This window comes from Beta vulgaris, chromosome 9 (assembly GCF_026745355.1).
Source record: "Beta vulgaris subsp. vulgaris cultivar EL10 chromosome 9, EL10.2, whole genome shotgun sequence".
In the NCBI taxonomy this organism is placed as follows: Eukaryota; Viridiplantae; Streptophyta; class Magnoliopsida; order Caryophyllales; family Amaranthaceae; genus Beta; species Beta vulgaris.
The window spans coordinates 38,904,966-38,930,318 of NC_079210.1; the positions used below are offsets into that span (position 1 = coordinate 38,904,966).

The following is a 25,353-nucleotide window of genomic DNA, read 5'->3' on the forward strand; positions in this document are numbered from 1 at the left end:
ATTTGTTTCAACTAGACTGATATAAGTAAAATACAGTCCTGAGGAGTATGATGACATCCTTTCAAGGATTATTTTCTTGCCATCGTCACATTTAGTGAGATACATATACTCCTTTCCATTTTCGTTAATGGTTTCCACATGGTAACCATTTGCCTGAATACAATGCGTTGTTTATAATGACGTGTGTTCCTTTTGGTAACATTGTGCATCCCCGTCCTGAGCCCTCAACCATATTTGCAGTGCCTGCAATGTTGTTGAGGTTGCCTTTTCTTGGCTTGAGGTGAGTGAAGTATGACTTGTTACTCAGGATGGTATGTGTAGTGGCACTATCAATCAGGCACTGTTGGGCGCCTTTGTTTGTCATTATCTTCATTAAAACATAAATTTGTCAATATCTAACACAAAAATTTATTCATAGAAAGAGGTACATTACATGAAATGATAAAAAGGGAATGCAAGATACAAGAGACATCAAGTAAGACAAGAGTACATGAAGTAAAGTGATAAAACAACATCATAGGTGGATATAGGGGGGATAAGAGGGCTAGACATTAGAAATATCTTCCATGAGGTAATCAGCTACATCGAGGTATGGGAGCGGAGTAGTTTCAGTGACGAAATTTGTTTCGCCACGTCTCCCTTGATCCCTAGTAGAGGCCACATATAGATCTACAAGATGTTTGGCTGTGCGGCATTCATTTGCCCAATGCCCTTGAATGCCACATTTAAAACTTTTCTCTTGTGTTCTTTGTTGGGACTTTCTTCCTCCGCGTCGTCTGTTTGGGCGCCAGTTTTGGTGTCCTCTTCCTATGCCACTTCCATTGTCATTTCTTTCTCCATTACCCCTATTTTTGAACCGGCCATTCCAGTTTGAGTTACCTCCCCGCTTATTCCAGCGCTTGCCACCTCTAGTGGCATTTGTTTCAACTGCTGCTGTGCTGGTACCTGCTGCCCTTTGATTATGAATTGAGAGCACGATTTGGTTGTTCTGTTGTGCAACCAAAAGGATGGCAATTAGGTCGTAGAACTTTTGGCAACGCCTTTCACGATATTGTTCTTGTTGAACAATATTATTGGCATGCATAGTGGAGAGGGTTTTCTCAATCATGGCTCGTTCAGACACAAGTTCTCCACACAGCTTTAGCTGTGAGGTGATGCAAAGTACTGTAAAATTCTACTCGCGTACTGATGCAAAGTCCTGAAACCTGAGTATTGACCATTCATGTTGGGCCCTTGGAGCGATAATTCTTTGCAAATGCTCAAATCTATCCTTTAGGTTATCCCATAACTCTTTGGGATCTTCCACAAGGATGTATTCAGATTTGATTTCTTCATGTATATGGTGTTTGAGATATACCAATGCTTTCGCTTGCTCCAAAGGGGTAGGGGCACCACCTTCGACAATGGTGTGGTAGAGGCTAAGTGACTTTAGGTAAGCTTTTGCATCCACCCTCCATTCTAGATACCTTTGGCCTAAGGCTTCAAGGATCTCAAAGTCTCGGTTTGCAAGTCTAGCCATTTCTGAGTTCATGTGATGTTTTAAAAGTATTAGTAGAAAATTAATGCATAAATATATAGAGTTCCGAAAGAAAAACACACTGGGATGTAAGTCATAGTGGTCCGAGAATCCTTAACCATTCAAGAGGTTAAGGGTTCGAAACATGATAATAACATGAAAGGTGAACAATAAATATATATAAAAAGGCTGCATTTTTTTTGGTTTAACTATCATGTCCAAAAATAAACCACATGTGTTAATAACATATTAATAGAAAATTTACATAATTAAGCATTATAATTGCGTTTTACAATATGCAGAAACAAAATTACAATAATTCCTACTAAAACTGTTATAAGTATCATTCCCCAGTAAAACATGACCTTCAACTGTTTGAAAGATTCTAGAAGATCTGGTGTGTCGTTTTGAGGGCGGCGGTTTCCTGCATTGTACATGGTGGCCGAAAATAGTGGAGATGAAATTTGTGAAATTTTATGAGAGAGAAAATTTTATGAGGTAGAAGTGAGTGCATCTAGCTCAACAATTCGACTTGCGTGGACCCGGTTCACACTAAAAATAGTGTGGACCAGGTCCAGGCACGTGACCCGTTATATCACTTTAACATACACTATATCACTTTAACTACACTATATCACTTTTAACATACACTATATTACTTTAACATACACTATATCATTTTGACACACACTATATCACTTTAACACACCCTATATCACTTTAACACACACTATATCACGTTAACATACACTATATCATTGTAACATACACTATATCATTGTAACATACACAATATCATTTTAACACACACTATATCACTTTAACATACACTATATCATTTTAGCATACACACTTTAACATACAATATATCACTGTAACATACACTATATCATTTTAATATACACTATATCATTTTAACATACACTATATCACTGTAACATACACTATATCATTTTAATATACACTATATCATTTTAACATACACTATATCATTTTAACATACACTACTATATCATATCAATATACACTATCATGAACTCACGTGATACGGATCGGGTGCACACTAATTAGTGTGCACCGAGTTCATATTAGTTTTTTTACTAGCTCAATGGATATAGGTGCAGCTTCCGCCGAGAATATTATAATGTGTTTAATCTTGTCAAGACTTTTGGCTGAAGCATCTTCAAGGCCACCTGATGTAAAGAGCACCACTTGCATCAAGATTAGGGATGCACTACTCTGAGATTAGTAGTGTGATGCATATATTTTGGAGGAATAAAACGCAATGTACTTTTGTAACATTGTATTAATATGTATACATTGTGTCAAAAGCATCATTGACAATAGCTATGAAAGTTGGCTCAATCGAAAAAAATGTCACTTATTAATATAATTTTTAAAGTTCATGTCCTTGACAATAGCTTATATTGTATCAAATTGTATTGAGTTAATACAAGAAATCTATGATTAAAATAATTAGGCAACCAATAGATTTTGCTACCTTGGGGGATGCGCGCCGACCAACAACTTGTTTACCAAAAAGAGAAACGTTGCAAGTAACACAGTCATAAAAAGAAAATGTTGCAATTGTTGAAGAACTGAAGGAGTATTGATAAAGTTCCAAAAAAAATAACAAGGTGAACTATGAATTGTACTAGTAATGTTACTAGGATGCTTCCCACTAGTGATGGCCACTAGTGCGGGCTGGGCGGGCCGGACCGTGGGCCAAAGCGGGCTGGGCTGAGATTTCACGGCCCAGGACCGGACCGTGAAATTCATGGGTTGGGTGGGCTGGTCCGCAGGCTGAAAAGTCTTGGCCCACACCGGTTTGTTACCGGTTTTCACGGTTCGAGAAGCGATTCTGGCGGTTCGTGGGTCTAGTGGGCTGGAACAAGCTAGCGGGCTGGCATGAGATATTTTTTTTCAAAATTATTTAATCATTGAAGTTATTCATTATTGTTATATAAAATCTTTAAAATGAATAAAAATATATACAATTATTAAAATTAATGAATAATTTCATTATTTTAAAATTTGATTGAATTATAATATATGCAATTTGATTAAAATATATACAATTTGATTAAAATATACACAATTTGGCTCAATAATAACTTGGACTGGGCTGGTCTGGTTCATGGATTGGGCTGGACCAGTTTCGTGGTCCGGGCTGGACGATTTTAGTAGCGGGCTTTAGTGGGTTGGGCTCAAGAAATTTGGCCCACGGCCCACCCACCAATTTCACGGTTCGAGCTGGGCTGGACCAGGCTTTTTGCGAGCCCGACCCACACGGCCCACGAGGTGGGCTGGGTTGGATGGACTGGATTGGTCCGCACTGTTGGCCATCTCTACTTCCCACTCCTAATTCTTGTATGAACTTGGTAATTTGACGGATGTGAAAAAACCTTTTTAATATGGTAATTTGATTTCGGCAGCGTAGATCACCAAAAAGAAAAAAAAAAGGGTTCAAATGATGTGTCTAAACCCTCCCATACAAACAGTTTCGCGCGTTTCCTCCGTTTCAACCAACTGCAAAAACCCTTAAACCTCCATTCTCTCTCTCTCTCTCGTGCATGCAAGCATCAGACATGGCAACTTTCCGCTTACTTCGTTCCCAACTTCACCATTTCAATTTCCCTAATTATTCCATCTTTCGCAATCGACATCACCAAAACCCTAAAATTTCCCGCCATTTTTCACCTCCACTGAATCCCCAATTCATTCACTCAATTAACCTCAAACAATCCCCTGAATCTCCTCTTCTCGTCGTCAATTCTCAAGCCAAACAAACCCCGTCTAATTCCCCACCTCGAGAACCCATTTCCGACAAAAACCCTAATAGTTGGTCAGTTTTCAGCTCCACAGGAACTAACCCTAAAATAAGTAACTCCGTCGAAGAATCGGTCGAAGACCGGCGGAATACGGTTTCGAAGAGTTCATTGGGGAAAGGGAAGAAGGGGAAGGTGAATTGGGTGTGTTCCGATTGTGGGCATAGTGAAGGGCAGTGGTGGGGGATTTGTAAATCTTGTAAGAAAGTTGGGACATTGGAGCCGTTTTCGGTGGCGGAGAATTCGGAGAAGAGAAAGCTTAGTGGCATTGAGCTTTCGGAGAACGCAATGCGGTCTTGGTTGCCTCAGCAGAAAGGAGGGCATAGTGGTCCAGTGAGGTTATCTGATGTGAATCGCGGCATTAATGATTCGGATTGGAGGATTCAACTGTGAGTTTTTAAATGGCTGATAATTTTATTGTATTTGAATTCTATTGTATTTGTATGATTATGCATCTTCGAAACTGTAGCACAGCTGTTGGAAGAAAGTTTAATGGAATAGTGAATTGATTGCTTTGGTGTTGGTGTTTTGTAAGATTATAAAGTGGTTACTTTTAATCTGATTTTTTGTAGGTCAGGTATTTTCGGAGCTGAAGTTGCTAGAGTGCTTGGTGGTGGTATCGTTCCTGGTAAATGGAGATTAATTTTGCTATTTAAACATGCTGATTGTCCTTATGGTTCATTCAATTTATGTTCGCTGGTATTACTTGTAGCCTTTTGTTAAGGTTGAAATCAGTTGTGAAAAGAGGTTAATACCCGAAGGCATGATAGAGAAGGAGGTGGTCCAATTTAGATAAAGAATGTCAATGTCTTTCAGAACCAATCCAAAACAGAATCTTTTGTGCAAATGCGAAAATTGAAACCCATTTTGTGCCCTTGATTTATGAGCACATTTTTTTCAAGGTTAATTTCTATTTTTATTCATTTTGTGAGCACAGGTGGCTCTTCATGCTTTAGTAGATGTTTGGATGCGGAATTGTGACCTATAGATGTTTGATATTTGAATACTTATCAGTCTTCTTATTTGGCCTCATGAAGGTGTTAAAGTTGCGTTTCTTTTCTTTCTGCATATTCAATCTCTCACAGTAAATGTTGTTTGGCAACACTAGTATATGGGACATACAATTCTGTCATTATCATGAGACTCTACGTTGTCTCCTTATTGTCTTTCCTTCTTGCATCTCACTTGGTTTTTGATGGAAATGAGTGGGTTGTCTCTTCTTTCTGCAAGTCAATGTTAAGTGTAGTGCACTTCAGTCACAAAGCTTACTTTTCTAGGTTCATTGACTCTGGTTGGTGGTGATCCTGGTGTCGGCAAGAGCACCCTGTTATTGCAGGTACGATATGAACAATAAATGGGCTTGGCCACTCTAGTTTCTTCTTTCTTCTTTTTTTTTGGGAAGAAGAGGGTAGAGGGGGTTGGGGTTTATAGCCTACTTCCTTCTCGTGGTTACTATGAACTTTTATTTTTTGTTGGTCACGATCATCGTAGGTTACAATTTTTCATCTTTTCACTGACAATTATGTTTAAATGAAGCTTGCGGCTTTAATAGCGGAAAGTTGTAATGGAGCAGCTCCTGTGGTCTATATCTCAGGTGAAGAGGTTCGTGTCACTTAAAGCAGCCTGATGTCATCTATAGACTATAGACAATTACGTTTGCATAATGGGGAAATTGAAATAAGAGAAAGACTTTCTATATCCTACAAGAACAATGGCTCCCAGCGTGATATCACATTCTTGAAAGCTAAATAAACTAAAATTGAAAAAGAGATTATTACAGTACAGTACTAGATAAAATGAAAAATATAAGCTAATTATTGTTTTAAGGACCTTTCTTTCTTTTGATTTGATTCATCATGTCATTGTAAACAACTTGGTGAAGCTTTCTCTCTTTTGTTCCTTCTAAATTTTTGTTGATTAAAAAACTACTAGCCTCATCAAGCACTTATATTTGGCACTGTCTGTCTAGAGTGTTGAGCAAATTGGAAACAGAGCAGATCGGCTGAACATTGACACAGAGGACCTGTATCTGTATTCAGGCACTGATGTTGAGGTTATTAAATTTTCCTTCAGCTTTGATGCTAAACTCTACATTACTTTTTTTTGGACGGCTCCCTACATTACTTCACATTTCCGATCTCCCTTAATTGCTATCTTATACTTCCTCCGTTTAGAAATAGTTGCACCATTTGCATAGTGTATACTATTCACATGTTACACTTTGATTATCTTTGGTGATTTTATATTTTAGAAAAAACATAGTCATAAGGGATCTTGTAAGATTCATTTCAATGTATATATTTTTAATATCAACTTTCTATAATTTTATTTATTAATAATTTAAGTTATTAATATTTGAAAACATGCACCAAGCGTGAAAACATGAAATAGTGCAACTATTTCTAAACTGAGGAAGGGTGTCGTAAACATATTATGGACTTCATTCATTTTTGTTGTCTTTTGGGGTGAATGCGGCTGTTTCCTAAATTTGCTTTCCGGTTAGAACTTGCTAATTTTAATTATGAATTTCAAAATGATTGAATTTCCTTCATTACATAGGACATTTTGGAAAAGGTGCAGCCTTTTTGCCCGTGTGCTTTGATTATTGATTCCATTCAGACTGTGTATCTAAAAGGAGTGGCTGGAAGTCCTGGAGGACCGGTACAGGTAATATCTGGCTGTGCTAGAATTTTGTTAGCCTGAACTAAAAATGTGCATTTGAAACTTCCTAAACCTCAAAAGAAGTGCTAAGAATACCCAGGAGAATTTGTTTCTAGGTCCATAGTTCTCGCTCTCTCCGTCCTGCTGATTTGGAGTTTCTCCAATAAATGTTTTCAAAAGAGGCTGAATGATAAAAATATATAATATAACACAATCAATTTAATAGGTGTCTTCTAATTTCTTTATTACCTGACTGTTAACTCAGCTCAACAATATAGGTTTTTGTTAAACACTTTCATTGGCTTTGCCACATTCTAGCTTAGTGTCTTAAAGTTAAAATTGGAGTATATGCAGTAGTCCATCCTTGCACCTAAAGACAACATTTATCTCAAGTCTATAGTAATAATGTTTTGTGCTTAAATTTCAAAATATCTTTCGGAGTAAAACTAGCTGAAAGTGTCTGATGCCTCAATCTCAAACGCATTAATGCACAACTGATCACTTTTGCTTAGGGGTGTGTACTTTTCTGTATCCCCACCGTATTTAAAAACTGCAACCCTCTCTTGCTGCTTTGTGGCCTCAGTGCCTCCGGTGAAAAGGATGTAGTCAGTTATATTCAGCACTTCATTTGCTAAATGTGTTAAATGTTTCTAGAGTTGCATCATGTTGTATTATATCTGATTTTCTTTGAGTGCAGTTAGTGCTGGGCTTCTTATATTTGTTATTTTATGACAGCTGAAGGAATGTACAGCTGCATTGCTTCGATTTTCGAAAAAGACAAACATCCCTGTTCTACTGGTGGGTTTAGGTTCTAACATCAGGCAGATTTTTGTATTATTCTCTTGCTTTGATCACAAAATAATGGTTTAGTCATCTAATTATGATTTTTGTATTAAGGTTTCACGTCTCATGTGCACTGTGCACATTTCGTATCAATGGTAATCATCTAATCTTGCATTACAAATCAGCAACTTACTCATGGAAGAAGGTATTAGCATTGTCAGTATTATTAGGTAGATAGTCCAGCTATTGTTTTGGATCAGAGTCCATTATGAAATTTCGGAGGTGCTGGGAGTATATTTATTGTGGCTGCCATCTTCACCACTTATGTGTAATCTGGCTAGAGAGAGAAACAATAACCCCTTAGGATTTCGTGTCTAGTGAAACCTCTATGTAGGGCACTTCTTCGCATGACACTTTTAGATTTAGTCATGTGAAGTTTTGCATTTTTCTCTATTTCATTATTTTGGGTGGATCTTGCTCCTTTTTTTGCTGGATGATTTTCTTGTAAAATATCTTCGAATTTTTGTTATTTTAAAAATTCCTGTTTCATTTGAACTGAGCTTGTCATTAATCTATAGCGAATGTGATTTTTTGTTCACTTGCTGCTGCTATCTGATTTAAGATCCTTTTATATACTCAAGGCTAAGCAAAATGAGCTTTAACCTTTTAAGTAACATCTCTGCTATAAAGCTTGTTGGAATCTAGAAACTTGAACTTATAAATGTGTAATTTGTTTCTATGAAGGTCTTTGATTGAAATTCTTTTCAATTTTCTATCATGTAGAATTTTTCAAAACAAGATCCCCACATAGAATTTCTCTAAAATTTTTGTTGAACTAGGTATTGTAAAGGTATAAATCTTTTCGTTCCATCGGGAGATATAATGAGATTGTTTTGTGGATTAATGCATTAACCAAAAGTCAGGGATAGCTAGGAGCGTAAATAAATGGATTGAATTTGGCTTTGCTAAGATCAACCCCAAATAATTTATAATAGAAATTTTGAGTCGAAATCTAGTCTAAACATCCATACAAACAAATTTTCCTAAGTCCAGTCCCAACCCAATTCAGTCCAATTTTGGAAAAAAAATTCTTTGGTTTTAGGCTCATTTAAATCTTTCTTCTCATCAAACACAATTTAAACCTTTTTTCGCTCGATTAATTGTATAATGCAAATAATTTTTTTGTTTCTCTTGTTAAAGCGAATAACGGACACGATATAAACTAATTGCATCATTACATAAATTATACTCCCTCCTTTTTTGTTAATTGGAACATTTGCTTTTGGACAAGGACCAAGGAAAAAGTATAAAAGATAAAGAGGATAGTAACAGTAAGAAAAATGTGAAAGAAGGTGGAGAGAAAGAGGGTAAAAGTAAGAGAGAGAGATGGTAGGACAACCTACAATACTTCCTCCCGGCTTGTGGTCCCTAGTTTCTCACTCAGTGTGCCCAATCCCTGATCGACCCATCAGATTCATACTCTTGTCAGTTGTCACTGAGAGGCAAGACTGCAATAGTATCTTTTCTCACTTCTAAAAGTCTATCTTATGCCCATTACTGGACACAAGCCCCGTCCAACATCAAGCTTGCAACAAAACAAGAGTGGGCTGCACGGTCAAGTATCAAGCCTTTAGGACTCTACATTATGGCTGTCTGTGGTGTGAATTGTTAGACACCTAATCAACTTGGCCTACAAATATGCAGGCCAGGTTTGACCTGCACCTGCCTCTTATCTTGGCTAGTTTGGAGTGGGCTTATCCTCCTGTTAAATTCTGTATATTCTCTTGCATAAAAAACATTTCCGTTAATGACAGATTGGACACGTGACCAAATGTGGAGATATTGCAGGACCCCGTGTCTTGGAGCACATTGTAGATTCAGTTCTATATATGGAGGTAACTTTCTCTTGTTTAATTGAGTTTCAAATTGAAACTTATTGGTACTTTCATCTTTGTCATTGCTTATGTTTTTTTCACTGCCAATGACTTGTTACCAATCCTTAAGAAAGGGGAGAATGAAATGTATCCACATCCTAATTCATGATAGGTGCATTGCATGTGCGTACTAAGGAACACCCAAGTTGCTGCACCACTTGTTTCATGGTGTACTCCATTTGCATAGTTACAGAACATGTTAATGACCTTGAACACCTGTTTGACACTGATCTGTGATTGTGGAGGTCGATTGTACATGATATATGTTGTTCTAGGCTTGGTAAGGATGCGGAACATGCTTGGAAAGTTTCCATCCATTATTTGACGTCTGTCTTTTTATTTTCAATGTAAATTAATATTCAAATTTATATTAGACATTTAGACTGTATATTACAACCTTACACATTCAGCACTGTCCTATACTTTTTCCAGAAAAATTCAAATTTGATTGTCCAGAAAATGTTCTTAATAGTCGAAAAGTGTTTTTGATTTCAAATTGCCTCGTAACTTATGGTCAATGAACTAAATTGGCTTAAGGTAGATGGTTTAAATTTGAATTTGTGGATACTAAATCATTAAATGTTGCGGGAAAATATTAAAAGGTCTGCCTTACGCCGTTTCCTTCCTGAATGTGACAACAATTATAGGATTGCTTATTTTCGTGCATCTAGTAACATGGTTTTCTGCTTGAGTTTCAGGGAGAAAAGCATTCGACACATCGCTTACTTCGTTCTGTGAAAAACCGCTTTGGGTCTACTGATGAGGTATTATGTCATTCATTTTTGCGCTACATGAGGATTATTTATTCTCGAATTAGATTGCTGGAAATTTAGGCTTTTGCCTAGTTCTTGGATTATATCTCATTGGCTTTTGTTGATTTGTTGTTCGTACTTGTTTACTTGCTTTCTTTTTTTCTCGTCCAAAACTTTTGCGGTTGACAATCTTATGTTTAGAGCCTCCTTAAGCTCTTCCGGTATGAAATCTAGATCGTGATCCTTTAAATTGAGCATGTGGTGTGGAATAGTTTGTCTTGATAAGTATTTAATCCACTAACATTGGTTTTTAATCCTTCGCTGCGATTGATGGAGTATTTCCACTTCCCATACTCTCTTTTCTGTTTTTATTCATTTTGGTCAGGGAACATGGAAGAAGTGCGTCCCTGTAAATAGTGTCAACTCTCATTTCTAATAGAATCATTATTATAATGGTGCAGTTGTCTGTCTAGGATCTTGTAAATTAGACTGTGCAATTCACTGCAGGGAATTAAGTATACTCCTTTATAAATAGATAGATATCATTTACTATTTTTCCTCTAAATTTTGGCCATATATTCACTATTTTCTCTTACATTTTTTTTCTCCTTAACCTTGGTGTCATTTCCTTATGTATTGATTAAGAATAGGAGGAGGAAGTACCAAATATTTTGTTGTCTTGTTGACCTTCATGCACCAAACTTTTAGAAATGCCCTATAGAATCTCATGTGTACTGTTTGTCTCCTTTTAGTTGACTTAGATTATTACTAGTCTTATATGCATGTGAAAGCAAATAGAAATTTAAATTGCATAATTACATCTAAGGAAGTTAATGAAGTTAAGAAACTGCATTGAGACTTAATAGAATTGTCGTATAATTTGGCCTTTTTTTCATTTTGTAAAAATTGGTAAACATGAGTTTAGCAGTTCTCTATTTGAGGGTATATTTGTAATTTAGGGTGGACACCAAATCTTTCCCTCTTCCTTTATATAATTGAGATTCCCACTCCTTCTTTGAACTACAAGAACTTCAACAATGGTGGGCAACCAAGATTTTATCTCTTTTTATTATGAGCTTGCTCACCATTGTGTGATGCTCCACATTCCCCAATACCCACTAGTTTGGCATGTTCTAGTTTCTAGGCACCTTTCAAAATGGGGGAAGAAACAAGGGGAAGACATGTAGCAAGGGACTCAAGACAGATTCAATTTTTTAATATTTGGGTAGGAGAGGAAATGAGGCGTGGCATACAAGTAGGAGAGAGAAACTTTTGGGCAAGCCTAGCGTTGTGGGGAGCAATAAATGAATTAGGGAGGGTAGAAAATTAATTAAAGCAAAGAAAGGTGGAGGAATGGGAAATGAGATGAGGAAGGAGGGAAAGAGAGAAATTATGGGCTTTCCCACCATTGCTGAAGCTTTTAGGGTTGATTACTTTATTATAATTCAATTTTTGCTAATATAAACTTTTGTTGCAGTTGGGAGTATTTGAAATGTTAGAGTCTGGGCTGCAAGCTGTTGTAAATCCTAGTGCAATGTTCTTGAGCGAGGAGCATTCAAACTCAGAGCATTTAGCCGGACTTGCTGTTGCTGTAATTATTGATGGCTCTCGAACTTTTCTTGTTGAAGTTCAGGTAAATGTCATGGTCTAGAATTATTATCCCCTTAAGCCGTCTTCTAATTGTCCAGCAGGGTTGTAAAACCCCTTAAGCTGTTGTAAACCACTAAACCCCCAACAATGAGCACTAATACTGTAACCCAAACTCAGAAATGGGGTGCGCTGGAGTGCCTTCGATTTGAAGGAATCCTCAAAAGTCAAACCTACTTGATTAAAAATTGCATTATGGTTTTCTGCAACGAATTATCGATTTTTGCAAATTTCATGAACTTCTTGACTGTTGCACATTCTAGATCTTGAGATGTCCAGGAGTCCAGGTATATACATAGGAATTATTTGAAGAAATTATTTTACTATTTGGTTAAAACTGTGGTCCGGTAATACGGCGGAATCAATTCAGTTCGCTTGTATTCGGATGGTTTCAACTTTGGTGAACCACATATGACCGTTTCAAACCGATGGATTTAATTAAGCTGAAATTTCGGCCGAACCAACCGTGACTAGACAACTTCATCTGCATTTCCTGTACTTCCCATATCAATCGCTACTTTTTCGGAATTGTTTTTCCAGAGATTCCTGCTGCTCCCTACATCTCCTCCAATGATGATATAAATCGAGATACAATGATATAGATAAAGAGAAGAAGAGACAAGCGAATAGCAACTATGAGATCTATGATGTTTTTAAGGGGAAAAAATAATGCTATATAATTTAATTTTTATATATAGTGCAAATAACTGCATGACAAACCGTATGCGGTTCGTGTCGAACATATCCGTTCCGTACCGTTTTGTTCCCACGAAACCGCAACCGTTTCTACGACCGTGACCAAAATCATATTTACAAACCATGGTTAAAACCTATGTAGCACGGGTATTTCTTCTAGGTCACGTACTCGTACCCATACTCGTGCCCGATACAATACGTATCATGTATGGGTACGCGTACCCATTCCTAAAATTTCAAAATCTTACCGTTTTCCGTCCCCGTATGCGTATCCGAACCCGTACCCGTATCCGTCTATGTGCAACCTAGGTTAAAATCATGAAAAATGACATGTGCATGGGAAAATTTGGAAGCAACGATTATCTAAATTATGTTTTATAAGGTGAAACTTGGGAATTCATCATTGATTTGAGGTGAAGTATAAAGGTGATTGTTGAACACGTACATCTAGTAGACTCATAACACAAGCATACATTTTAGCACCTCTAACTCTTAATCTAGCGCCATTTGCTAAATGCTAAGCTGTCAATACAGGAAAAATAATCTTATGAGAATCAGCCCTGCCTTTTCATTTGATAAGCTGCTATCAATAACCCATCAATTTAATGGCTTATAGGGTAATAATGGAGGATATAATGATACAACTAATCTGTTTATGCCCTACACAGTATAGTTGACCATCATTGAGCCTTCTTTAAGAGTTATCTCGTACTATAGCAGTTACTTTATTGTCATTAGTCTCTTTTAGGAAAAGCAATATAACAGAAGCGCTGAATGTGAAATTGTTGTGTATTTTTCCCAATGAGAAGTTAATAGCGTGAAAATATAGTTGCTGTTAAGTAGAGTCTAATTAGCAACTGGATTATCTTATCCTCCGGCAGCTGACTCTATCTATGTCTTGATTTTGCAGCATTCTCATTCTATTTTTTACTTATAGGCATTATGTGTAGCTGACTCTGTTGGCAAGCATTATAATGGAGTTGTGGCAAGCAGAGCTGAAATGATTATTTCGGTATGTCTGTTGGTTGGGAGCTTCTTTAGCGTATAAATCTGTTCACAGCAATGATATTCTTCATTTGCAGTTGCAATACATGTCTGCTTCTTAGCTATTCATTTTTTCTAAGTTAAAGTAATTCACGATTGCTTTGTAATTGATATCAGTGATGTGTTGGGTACGATAAAAGGTATGCTTGGATTAGGGAAGTGGTTTAAAACAAAGATGAATGTAGGTGGTGGTAGAAAAGATAATGTAGATAGAAGGGGAAACTGTTACCCTTATTCTGGAGGTACTAGTATACAGTACCCTAGGGAGATGGTGCTATCCCAAAATGAGGGTAATGGTTCCCCCTTATCAATCAGTACTTCATCTCATCTATTACAACCTCCATCCACCACAAGGAAAAAAAATGCGGTCGCGGTCGCTTTCGCGGGAACGGTCGCGTTGTCGCGGGAACGGCTTGTAACGGCTAAGTAGAACGTTTCACGGCCGACGCGGTGTGATTTTTTTTAAAAAATTCACATTAATATGTTTTAACCTTATTTGCATTTTTTTAGTTTATGAAGCATTATTACAACATAATATAATCAAATCTAATAGAATATCATGTTTCCTCAACTATATAATTAAATCATAAAAAAAATTTGGCCAATGTTTGAAAAGAACGGATGTAACGAGAATAAAAACGTTCTAACGCGGCGAGTTCGCGTTACGGAACGGACAACGCGGCGAGAAGTACGTGAATTTTATTATGGCGTTCCGTAACGGGATTTCGCGGAACGGCAAATCCAAAATCCGTTACAGAACGGCCGTTCTGTAACGGAACGGGAGAGTTTTAATTCCCTGATCCACCATCCAAGCATGCCTGACTATTTGTTCTATTCAAATATTAGAAAGGCTATATTAGGATGTTAGTTGATATTCTTTGGGAGTTGTCAGTGATGTGAACAATTGATCAAAGACCAATGCACCTGATAGACTTAACAATTGATCAAAGACCAATGCACCTGATAGACTTAGGGCCATAATTTTTTTTTTGCAATAAGTGTTGAAATCACCCCGAGTTTTTTTTGTTGGTAGCCGTTACCAACTTTGATGAGAAAGTTTTCTGTCATGTTCCTGAAAAGTTCAATTTGTATCCTGGACTTCTAGATTACTAGATTTGTTATCTTTACTTGGGATTTCTGAAAGCATTACCCTGGGAACTTCTTTAACAGATGACATATTCGTTAAGAAATGGATAGGTGAATCATCCAATTAAGAGAGAACTATATAATGAACTGAGTAAAGCATGAAGAACAATTTTTACTACTTTGTGGTCAGATCTCAAATTCCTTTTAGTGTTACTTATTTAAAGAACTGAATGTTTATTAGGTGAATACTGATCTTCTTTCGGTGTTTAGTGTTGTAATATAAGCAACGATAGCATCATTTTGGCTTTATATAACCGCACAAAGAAAGCTTTTAGTTGATTTTTAATAGGAAACCACATTAAAATAATTGTTGAAGTGACTTAGCAAGAATGGGCCTTCAAGGGGCTCAGTTGAAGTAGCCAAACAGGCATCTAGTGTAGCATCCTTTTTTTTTCCTTTAGTTGTGTGTGTATGTATAAAGTTGAGTGTACCACACATAATGACATTTTTCCAATCATTAGGTAGTTGAATGAAATGTTAATTTCTTATTGAGTACTTGTGTTGACCTACGGATGCTTTCATCATTTCCTTGCAGGTTCTTAAGAAGCAAGCTGGACTGAAAATGCAAGATTACGTACGTAATCATGCTTCAACCCCTTTTCCTTGTAGTTTCAAAAATCATACAGTCGTTCGTGTATTATTTCTGCATGAAGTTTTATTGGTCTCATTTTCTGTCATTCTGTCCCTTCAACTTTTCAAAATTTATTTTGATACTTGCTGATTCTTTGTGGGTCTTTTTGGGAGCATTTCTTGATCTTGTTAGAGTTTAGGCTGCATACAACTTTGACGACCCTAATCTTACCTGCTGCAGGATCTATACCACTGCCATGAAATCCTCAATTATGAATTAACTAGCTTTCAAACCTGTGCAATGCAACATGTTAAGATTAAAGAATAAGAGAGTTTTCAGCGCATGATATGTGATTCTTCTTTCCAGCTCTTTTAGGAAGTAAAAAGATTATAAATTTTTGAAATGTTTTCTTTTTTAGGTAGTTTACTGGCAAATAAACTCAGTCTTCCTCATATCCTTGACAATATAAATATAGTTTTAGTCTTTTTGAAATTCTAATTATTTTTAGTTACAGAATTTAATTACGATAGAAGCTGCTTATCACTGTCTAAGGTCTTTAAAAGTTCCCTCTTGAGATAGGTTAGATTAGATCGATCTTTTTTAACAATAGTGAGACAGTAATATTTTACATGATATTGTTGAGCCTCTAGAGGCAATATCAATGACTAAGGAGAATAACTTATCCTCTTATGTATTGAAAGAATTGCAGCTGGATCTAGTCAGTGGTTCCATAGAGTTTCAAGAACACCTTGTTCCTTAAAATATGATTTGTTTGTTTTGGTTGCAATAGATCTTGTTTTCCAAAGGGCCACCCTCCCTCTCCCCCTTACCCTCTCGCTCCCTAAAATGAGAGGCCACATTCCTATGATCAGCTAGTGATATGAGACTCGCTTTTGTTCATAAAAGGGTATTAGTTTTACCTCTATGTTGGTGTGTCGAGTATATCAACTTGCGTACTTTGGGTTAAATCAAGGGCCCATCCACATAACTTTTCACTGACTACAGTTTACTGATTAAAGAACAGTTAACTTTTTGTGAGTACTACCTAGAAGTTCCCTTGATTGCTGTGACAGACTGACAGTTCATAATAGACAAAAGGGGATGAAGATCTCAAGTTCAATTTTGCTCTCTCCATTGAACTGATCTCACGAATTTTATTCTTTAAATAGCTCTAGCCTCTTGCTTGGTAGATGGAAGTGGGTGCAAAAGAATGGAAGGAGAAAAGCAACTTCTCCCTGTTTTGGTTAGTTAGGGATATGGTAGCAAACAGAGTCACCCAAACAATTTCATTAGAAAATTATTGCCACTTCCTTGTCTTCCAGCTCTTGACTAGAAACGATAATGATATAAATTACCTATATATGCTTCCTCTATAATTATTCTCATAAAACAAAAGACAACCTATTAGTTCCATTCAAAGTATCAAAGCAAACAACTGAAACACTATTTTCCTTTTCTTTTCACCCCTAATCATCTCCAGTAGTCAAATAAGCTGCGATAACCGATAATAGCAAATGTGCATCTGTCTGTTGACTGTCGTTGGCTCTTTGCTCTGAAATAATATGCATTTTTATATATTTTTATTCATGAAATGAAGATTCTATGGTGCATGATATATGACCATGGGAATTCTCGGTCCATAATGATTTGAAATTTAAGAATGTGGGCTCATAATCATTCAAAACCATTAGATTTCTTATGACTACCATAGAAATGTCTTTCATGCAAAGACAATGGGGCTTCTTGGCTTCCCCAAGCAGAAAATATGGCATTAATGCGTACAGGTCAATTGAGCAGCTAGTCTTGAAGTCATAAGTGTGTCAGACAGCAGTCTGCTCTTACTAAAATATACTTATGAGTTGTGCTTTTTATAATAATAGTCTGTCATACATGGTTGCCCATGGCATACCAATGTAAATATGCACATGATTCGGTGTTTTAATTATGATTATGTCTAGATAATTACAAGGCATCATCTTCGATTGAAATACCAACTTGTTAATCTTGTAGCTCTTTATACCTGATGATGAATGTACTGTATAACTGATTTCCTGTTGATGTTGAACATGGAACTCATCGGCAAGCTAGGGATGTGTTTGATTAAATTGCCTCATTATTCATATTTGTAAACTATTGTAAGTTAATTGCAATGGGTAGTCTGTTGAAATATTATCACTTGTGATAAATGCTAACATTAATTTTTTCTGTAGAGTGTTTTTCTGAATGTTGTTAGTGGACTATCTCTCACCGAAACTTCAGGAGATCTTGCTGTGGCGGCAGCAATATGCAGCAGGTATGTTGAATATTTTTGCTTGCTTATATGTCCCACCATTTTTCGGACATTGAGAAAACATCATGTTTTAATGTTTGATATAGCAATAGTGTACTGATCCCTTGATTTCATACTTCATCCAATTTGAGTCATTTATACACATGGTTTTCTACTACTTTTAGTGACTTGTGTTGCCCAGTTTGTTAAATCCTTTCTGAAGACATTGCTTATATGCTTTTGCCATCATATTGAAAATAACCAATTACTTCATCACATGTTTAGTTACTCTTTGTGAGTTCTTCTATCATATTGAAAATAACCAATTTGCATTTGCCATCTTTAGTTTCTTGGAGGTACCTATCCCAAATCATGCAGCATTTATTGGAGAAATTGGCCTTGGTGGTGAGCTTCGAACGGTAAGTATATACTACGTGATACATCATAGAGTGAGCTCTTTGTCGAATTTGTAGTAGTATTTCTTCCCTGTGCAATTTAATTTTTTGAGAACACTACTACTGCATGTCAATTGCTATGTCAGTAAGCTCATTTACCTTCCAATATTCCTTTCAAAATGAGAATTGATAGCTATCTAAATGTTAGAAACATAAGTCTGTAGGGGCATTTTTATAACTTTACCTAAAGTGGGGTTTCCACTCCTGTTTCACATATATAAATCTATACATGGGATTTGGAGTGAACTTCTCTCAACATTAATTTGAGTCTGTAGGATGACTGCATTTTATAAGCCTGTATGTAATGCTCCATAACATTTGTCTGCTGCTTATTTACAGCCCTTCTTTGCATGCTGCTGTTTCTTATATTTTGATCTGAAACTACCTTGCAGGTTCCTAGAATTGATAAAAGGGTTACTACTTTGGCCAAACTTGGATATAAGACGTGCATTGTTCCAAAATTGGCCGAAAAAGCTCTTGTAGGTCTCAGGTTTCAGGGATTACAGGTAGTGGGATGCGAAAACTTGAAAGAAGTTATTGATAGTCTTCAAAAAATGAGAAAATGAAACCTCCTTTCTTTAGGCTTCCTTTATTTTTGTTTCATCTCTTATGCATGTGTAACTTTGTCTATGTATTCTGTAATGTAACAATTTGAACAAATGTAAATATAAAGTAGATGTGTTATCACATGTATGATGTATGCATGTACTTGCATATATTCAAAGGTGAAGCCGCTAGAAAGAGGTTCTTGTATTGAACTAGCATATGCTTGAAATGTGCCTACAAATTTTTTTCCGGTGATGTTGCTATGTGAATATGCACTGTTGTCTGTTTTCATCTTGCTATTGGCATAGCACCTTTTTCAACCTTCTTTATTGAATGAAGAGGAACGTGTAGTTGATTTGAGGTCAACAAAACAATCTAAACTCATATTTTTGGTAGTAAATCAGATAAGGTGATGTAGTACATAAAGATTGTTGTGTTGACCAAATTTCGGTGGCAACCTTCCATCTTCGGATAGTATAAACAATATTTTTAACGAGCAAAACATGTAAAGCTACAAAAGCTTGCTTGAAACCAGACGGGGAGAAACAAGGTCTTAAGGAAGGATTTGTAGTTTACACTAATGCTAGTTCAAGATCCAGACAGAAAACTAAAATTTCTTGGTAATGTTCCAAACATTGAAGATTGGCCAGGATGTGAAAGAATTTATGGCACTATTTATTCCTCTTCTATTTTAAATCAAATTAAGGATATTAATAATTTTTCAAAACCTCGTAAAAGAAAGTGTTGCACTTGTTTATGAATGGAGAAAGTTTTAAATATGACAAATAATATGTAGGAAAAATCTAATCTTGTAAGAATTCTTCAGCTTTGCCGCTCATTTCTTCTTCAACATATTTATAAGGTATAACCCTACACTAGCATTTTTTGCACGCGATGCGTGCAGTAATATATTTTTAAGTTAGGCGAACTTTCATAATCTTAAGCTGCTATCTAATTTCATATACTCGCATTACGATTAGTATTTTAGTTACTCATTTTTTTGAATTTTATTTTCTTTTATTTTGTTTAACTTTTTTTATCTTTTACCGAATTTATCGTCTAATTTTTCAATTTAGTTAATTATTTATTCTGTATTTCCTTGTTTTTGTTACAAATTTAAATTTATTATAAATATTTTTGTCACTTATACTTGTGAGATGTCTTCTATATTTGTGTAATTTTTCGACTTTTGAATTGAGTTTGTAAAAAAAAAAACTAAGGATAATTTTATTTTTGTTAAGTTATTTATGTATGTATGAATATTAAAAGATAGATTTTAAAATTTCAACATTAGAAGGGCAATTTAGTAATTTAATAAAGGGACATCCCATATCCTCCTCCCTTCCCTTGTGATCAACGGGGAGAAAAAGAAGTTCGATGAAAGGATTGCCTCTTTCTCGATTGCCCATCAAGTAGGAGCTCTTGATTCTAACTCTACCTAATTTAAAACAATAATTATCTGAAAGTTTAGAATTAACAAAAAGAGAGGAAGTATTTGCTAATTTGCATTCTTGGGGGTCAAGTTCTATCTTATTAAGAAATTAAAAACAAATCAAGCACGTCCTTATCCTACTCAAATTCTGAAAACCTTCAAAGAAAGATTTGCTTATATATATATACTTGATAGATCTCCTGTAAATTCATCCTCATAAATCATATCTTAAGCAGACCAAATTAATATAGTATGGCTGCGGGTTTTTTTATAAGTATTGTTGTGGTCTTCATAATAATATGTATATTCTGTTGTGACTCTTACTTTTCTTCTAAAGCATCTTACTCTTCCTCGACTGCCTTGCCAATTATACATCCACGGCATGTCCGACGTGATCGTGTGTTGAGAAACGTCGCACGAGCCCAGCTGCAGCCCAATCATGATGTGAACGCAGTAGTGTTAGACATGGAGAAAATACAGCAAGTTACTCAGAACTGCATTGATTGTGTCATATGTTTGGATAGTTTCGATATCGAAAAATCGAACGACGAAGATGATGATATTGAGAATAACTATAATAATAGTGCTGATGTCAGGGTCTTGGAGCAATGTGGGCATAAGTTTCATAGTTTTTGTATTGATGCATGGCTAAGGATAAACAGAACTTGCCCTATGTGTCGTACGTTGAGTCGTTGATACAATCAAATTAGTGTATATTCATGTTATTACGTATATTAGGTCGATTTGGAAGTAGTTAACAGAGCTTTGTAACTTTTGCATCTGATTTGATGCTATAAGAATTATAGGAGTATATTGTCAATTAATTGTTATCGGCTTTTTGTGGTTATATTGTTCGGTTCCCTATTTTTTTCACCCTTTTTGATAAGAAAATCTGATTAGTACATGTACCTCTTATTATTGAGGTTTGATGTCAAGAACAAATTTACTCTAGGAATGAGTGTGTTTGGAATTATAATTGACCTAATATATACCATTGGTACACCCGGGTGTATTATGGATGCACTCGTATAATTGTGTATCAAAGTATATATATATTTTCTTTCCAACAGAAAATAACATAGCATTCAATAATGCATGGAGTTTATCTGCTTATGTTTTCCTAATTACTGAATTTGGTCTATTCGGCACATTATCGGCACTACTTGATTGTTGATGTAGACACCAGTTAAGCTCAATCCATAACAACATAAACAACCAATGTATTTGTGATTATGAAACTATCACGATTCACACTCTCCCAGCAATCCAACCTCATGTGGAGGTTCGAGCTCGGCCTGAGCATGATTTGTTGGCGCGGTTGCAGTAGAACCAACGATAGACGAATAGAAAAAACGTGAAATTGCTTGAAGTGTTGCTTAGATTGTGTGATTTATTTGGATGATTTTGATAATGAAGTTACTCTTAATGGTGGTGAGCATTGTGGTGGTGCTAGTGTAACAATTTTAAGACAATGTGGACAAATATTTCATACATTTTGTATAAGGATATTGTACTAGGATATGGAAGAAACAACAGTTTTATCTGATTGTAATTTGTTTAGATAGTTTTGATGTCGAGCAAGAGCTATAATATCGCGTGTGAGATCTTCGCGTTGAGCAAGAGATTTATTTTGCTATGAATATCTTGAGTTCGGATTGTAATGGGTTGGATGCTAACTAGTCGTACATAATTATGCTAACCTCTATTTTTGGGAGAGTCAACCTTTGTCATTATCTAGCCACATTGTCATATCGATTTATCTATATTAATATATTAAAAGGTGATCTTAAATAAGGAACTAAAGCACGTGGCGATATCCCTTAGATTGTTTACTCTATGTAAACATGCATACAATAAAAAAAAAATAGAAAATGCGTCTTATAAGATATGATACCTACCATAACCTCGATCAAGCTTATACACTAAAGTCTTAACCAACAAAGCAAGTGATGTTTGGTGTTATATTTATAAAGTAAAATGTTAATAATGCATATTACAATTACCCGAGGCACAGCCCGAGCCTAAAAACTAGTAAATCCATTAAAAGACGTTTGTGAACAAAGCACGGTGTCATGTTGCGCTCTCCCTAAAGGCGTTTTACTTCACGTAATACATCTACAATTACAGAAATTAGAAATTATGAATTATAGGCTTTGATCCGGTGACCTCGAGTTAATATACTAGCCACTAAACCAAGTGTTATTTAGTGTTATCATTTTAAAGTACAATTAATATATGAAATTTTTTCCTTACCCGGGGCATAGCCCGGACCTAATAACTACTTTATCTATAATAAATATTAATAGACGTTTCTAAGAATGTCTATGTGCCATGTGACACTCTTCTCTAAGGCTCTAATGCAAATGCTCTATTTTCATGTCAAACCACTCAACTAAAAAAAATAATGTTGTGTAATTACAAGGTATCGAACACGTGATCTTTGAAAAGAAAAGTGAGTGCTTAACCATTGATCCAACATAACATCATTGTTTAGTATTTCAATATAAAATATAATAAGGTTTTTTTAATAATATCTCATTAAAAGACTTACACAAGTAGTTAGATACCTAACACATTAATGGTAATGATAATAGACTATTGTAGACATAAACTCTTACTCCAATTTCTTGTAATTTTCAAATTATGACGTTAATTTTTTTCTTCACAAGTCAAAAATTTACGAAAAGAAATAATCCGGGGGGAATCACCCACGACACTCACTAGTCTATATAACTATATTAAAAGGCGCTCCTAAACAAAGAAATATGCCACGTGGCGCTCTTCCTAGGGAGTTTTAGTTTATGTTATTCATGCAAAATAAAAAAAAATTAAAAATTGCATAGTATAAGGTTTAATCCAGTGACCTCAAGTTCATGTACCAAAGTGTTAACCACGAGATCCTGTTGCATTTGGCTATAATTGGAAAGCTGGTGTGGGATATTGCAAGGAAGGCTGACAACCTGTGGGTTAAATGGATTCATGATAGATATATTAGAACAAATGAGTGGAGTACCTTTGTAGCTCCACAAGGGGCCAGTTGGGTGGTCAAAACAATTTGTAGAGCCAAGGAAAAACTGATGAGGTTATGTGGTGTTTCCTGGATGTCTAATCAAAAATATAGTACTGCTACTATCTATCAGAAATTGATGGACTTTGGGGTCAAGGAACACTGGTGTCAAGTAGTCTGGAGTCACTAGAATGTGCTGGAATGGGTGAATAGAAGGTACAGAGGTGGAAAATTCAGGAAGAAAGTGGTGATTGCTAGCTTTAATTTATGGTTGTTGTTTACAAGATTTGGTAGGAGAGGAATACTGTTCTCTGGAACCAGTATGTACATACTATAGATATGGTTGTAAATGAAATCAAATGTACTGTTAAACAAAGAATTAAATCTAGATTGCCTAGGAGAGTAGGAGAAGTTGATAGGCAATGGGTGTATAGCTTATAGGAGTTTGTGGCTCTATAGTTTGTGTTGTAATTGTGCTTTGTGGTGATATATAAGTTTTACTTACCAAAAAAAAAAAAGATCCTGTTGCATTTAGTGTTATCATTTTAAAGTATAATATAAATAAATAAATTTTTTTCTTACCCGAGGCATAACTTGGGACTAATAAGTACTTTGTAATACGAAAAGTGTTCTAATTTTAATCACAATAACATTAAAAAAAAGAACCATAATATCAAGATTGGGAACAACAATAGTCTAAATAGAAAAAGATTTTTGTTAATGAATTGGTAAATGATGTCGAAATTGTTTACATTATTTTGAAAGTATGTCGTTCTGGTTATATATTAAATATTGGTAAGAAGAAATCATCTGGGATGTCTACACACAAGGCCCGAACGCAGAGGACCATTACAAGCCGGGCACCCCCAACTCCCCTCCCCCTTAAATCCCAAGCAATTGCTTTGGATAGAAATTAAACCCAGGCCCGATCCTGATCTTTTTGGGGCCCTAGGCAAAATGGTAGATTGGGGAACCTTTGAAAAATACAAATTATAATAAAACAAAATAAAAAATTTGATAGTAGTTCTATGAAATAAATCCGTTGTTCAAGCGAATGCACATTTGCAAATAAATTTATAAAAAAAAAAATTGTTCAAGCAACTCATATGAAATCATCTAATACATGATAATAAAATATCATAAAAAACGAGTTCTACGAGCATTCCGAGATGCAAAATCATTAATGATAATATCAACATCGATGTTTTCCAAAAGTTCTTTTTCTATTGATAAAACCGCAAGACCATTTAACCGCTCTTGTGACATAGACAAACTCAAATAGGTTTTGATCAACTTCAACTTTGAAAAACTTCTTTCAGCCGATGCCACGGTCACCGGAACTATTAAAAAAATTCTATAAGCGATTGAAGTATTTGGATAGCAATCTGCAGATTTAACAAAATCAAGAATTTCAGTGGCTGACATTAATTTATTTGGCAAAGTAGATTGTAACACTTTCAATTCTGAGTAAAAATCATTCAAATCCACATCAAATGAATCACCATGAGAAAAAGCAGAGTGAAAAATAACACAACATTCTCTCAATTCTTTTTCCTCCAATGACCTTAACTTGTTTGAATCAAACAAAAATCCAAAAATACTTTCAAAAGTTTTTAGTTGCTCAAATCTGCTTTTCAAAGAAGTAATTGCCATATCAACAACAACCAAAAAATACTCAAGTCTAAATACTTCTGCAAGAGACTGGTTTTGTTCATCCTCTTGGTTATTTTCATCAAAATGTTTTTTTTTCTAATAATACGACGTTTTGTAGGAAGCGTAGGCTCTACATCCATATCAAGTGCAATACTTCTAGCAATATTCATACTAGAAGTGAAGCCTTCCTCTCTAAACTTTTCGAAATAGGACACCATACCTTCAACTTGTTCTATGGTGGTGTCGATACACATGGACTTAGATTGTAATTTTTTGCTCACTTTGTTTATAACAAATAGAATCTCATACCAAATAACCATACCAAGCAAAAACTCAAAACTTCCAAGTGCATTATATAGAGACTCCGTTCACTCTTTGACTTTGCATCATTACCACAAGAATCATATAAAATT

General features: G+C 35.6%; 2 protein-coding genes across 4 annotated transcripts; one reads left to right on the top strand and one right to left on the bottom strand.

Annotated features, from left to right (window-relative positions):
- Positions 1 to 544: 544 nt before the first annotated feature.
- On the bottom strand, positions 545 to 1,519 carry LOC125493656 (uncharacterized). The gene is made up of 2 exons (XM_048637136.1): positions 1,187 to 1,519; positions 545 to 1,144 (listed from the first exon to the last, which is right to left on the bottom strand). Exons 1-2 carry the CDS (start codon positions 1,517 to 1,519, stop codon positions 545 to 547), a joined length of 933 nt encoding a protein of 310 aa, XP_048493093.1.
- Positions 1,520 to 3,878: 2,359 nt separating this feature from the next.
- On the top strand, positions 3,879 to 19,139 carry LOC104903728 (uncharacterized). 3 transcript variants are annotated; one of them, XM_010691836.4, is made up of 15 exons: positions 3,882 to 4,733; positions 4,917 to 4,972; positions 5,622 to 5,680; positions 5,881 to 5,946; positions 6,314 to 6,397; positions 6,904 to 7,011; positions 7,741 to 7,803; positions 9,603 to 9,683; positions 10,421 to 10,486; positions 11,952 to 12,107; positions 13,755 to 13,829; positions 15,543 to 15,581; positions 17,789 to 17,871; positions 18,194 to 18,266; positions 18,695 to 19,139. In XM_010691836.4, the coding sequence occupies exons 1-15, from the start codon at positions 4,090 to 4,092 to the stop codon at positions 18,866 to 18,868; spliced, it is 1,827 nt and encodes a 608-aa protein (XP_010690138.2). In that variant the 5' UTR covers positions 3,882 to 4,089; the 3' UTR covers positions 18,869 to 19,139. The 3 variants fall into 3 exon arrangements, with proteins under 3 accessions (XP_048492021.1, XP_010690139.2, XP_010690138.2); XM_048636064.2 differs by lacking the exon at positions 13,755 to 13,829 and having other exon boundaries at positions 3,879 to 4,733; XM_010691837.4 differs by lacking the exon at positions 7,741 to 7,803 and having other exon boundaries at positions 3,880 to 4,733.
- Positions 19,140 to 25,353: the final 6,214 nt, after the last annotated feature.

What these genes read in the sequence shown, in the direction of transcription:
- LOC125493656 (XM_048637136.1), bottom strand. Translation starts at nt 1,519, where the DNA reads ATGGCTAGACTTGCAAACCGAGACTTTGAGATCCTTGAAGCCTTAGGC. An exon ending in GGTTTCAGGACTTTGCATCA is followed by an intron (nt 1,145 to 1,186) that starts GTACGCGAGTAG and finishes ATCACCTCACAG; the next exon opens with CTAAAGCTGTGTGGAGAACT.
- LOC104903728 (XM_010691836.4), top strand. Translation starts at nt 4,090, where the DNA reads ATGCAAGCATCAGACATGGCAACTTTCCGCTTACTTCGTTCCCAACTT. An exon ending in GTCCTGGAGGACCGGTACAG is followed by an intron (nt 7,012 to 7,740) that starts GTAATATCTGGC and finishes ATTTTATGACAG; the next exon opens with CTGAAGGAATGTACAGCTGC. An exon ending in CAAACATCCCTGTTCTACTG is followed by an intron (nt 7,804 to 9,602) that starts GTGGGTTTAGGT and finishes CGTTAATGACAG; the next exon opens with ATTGGACACGTGACCAAATG.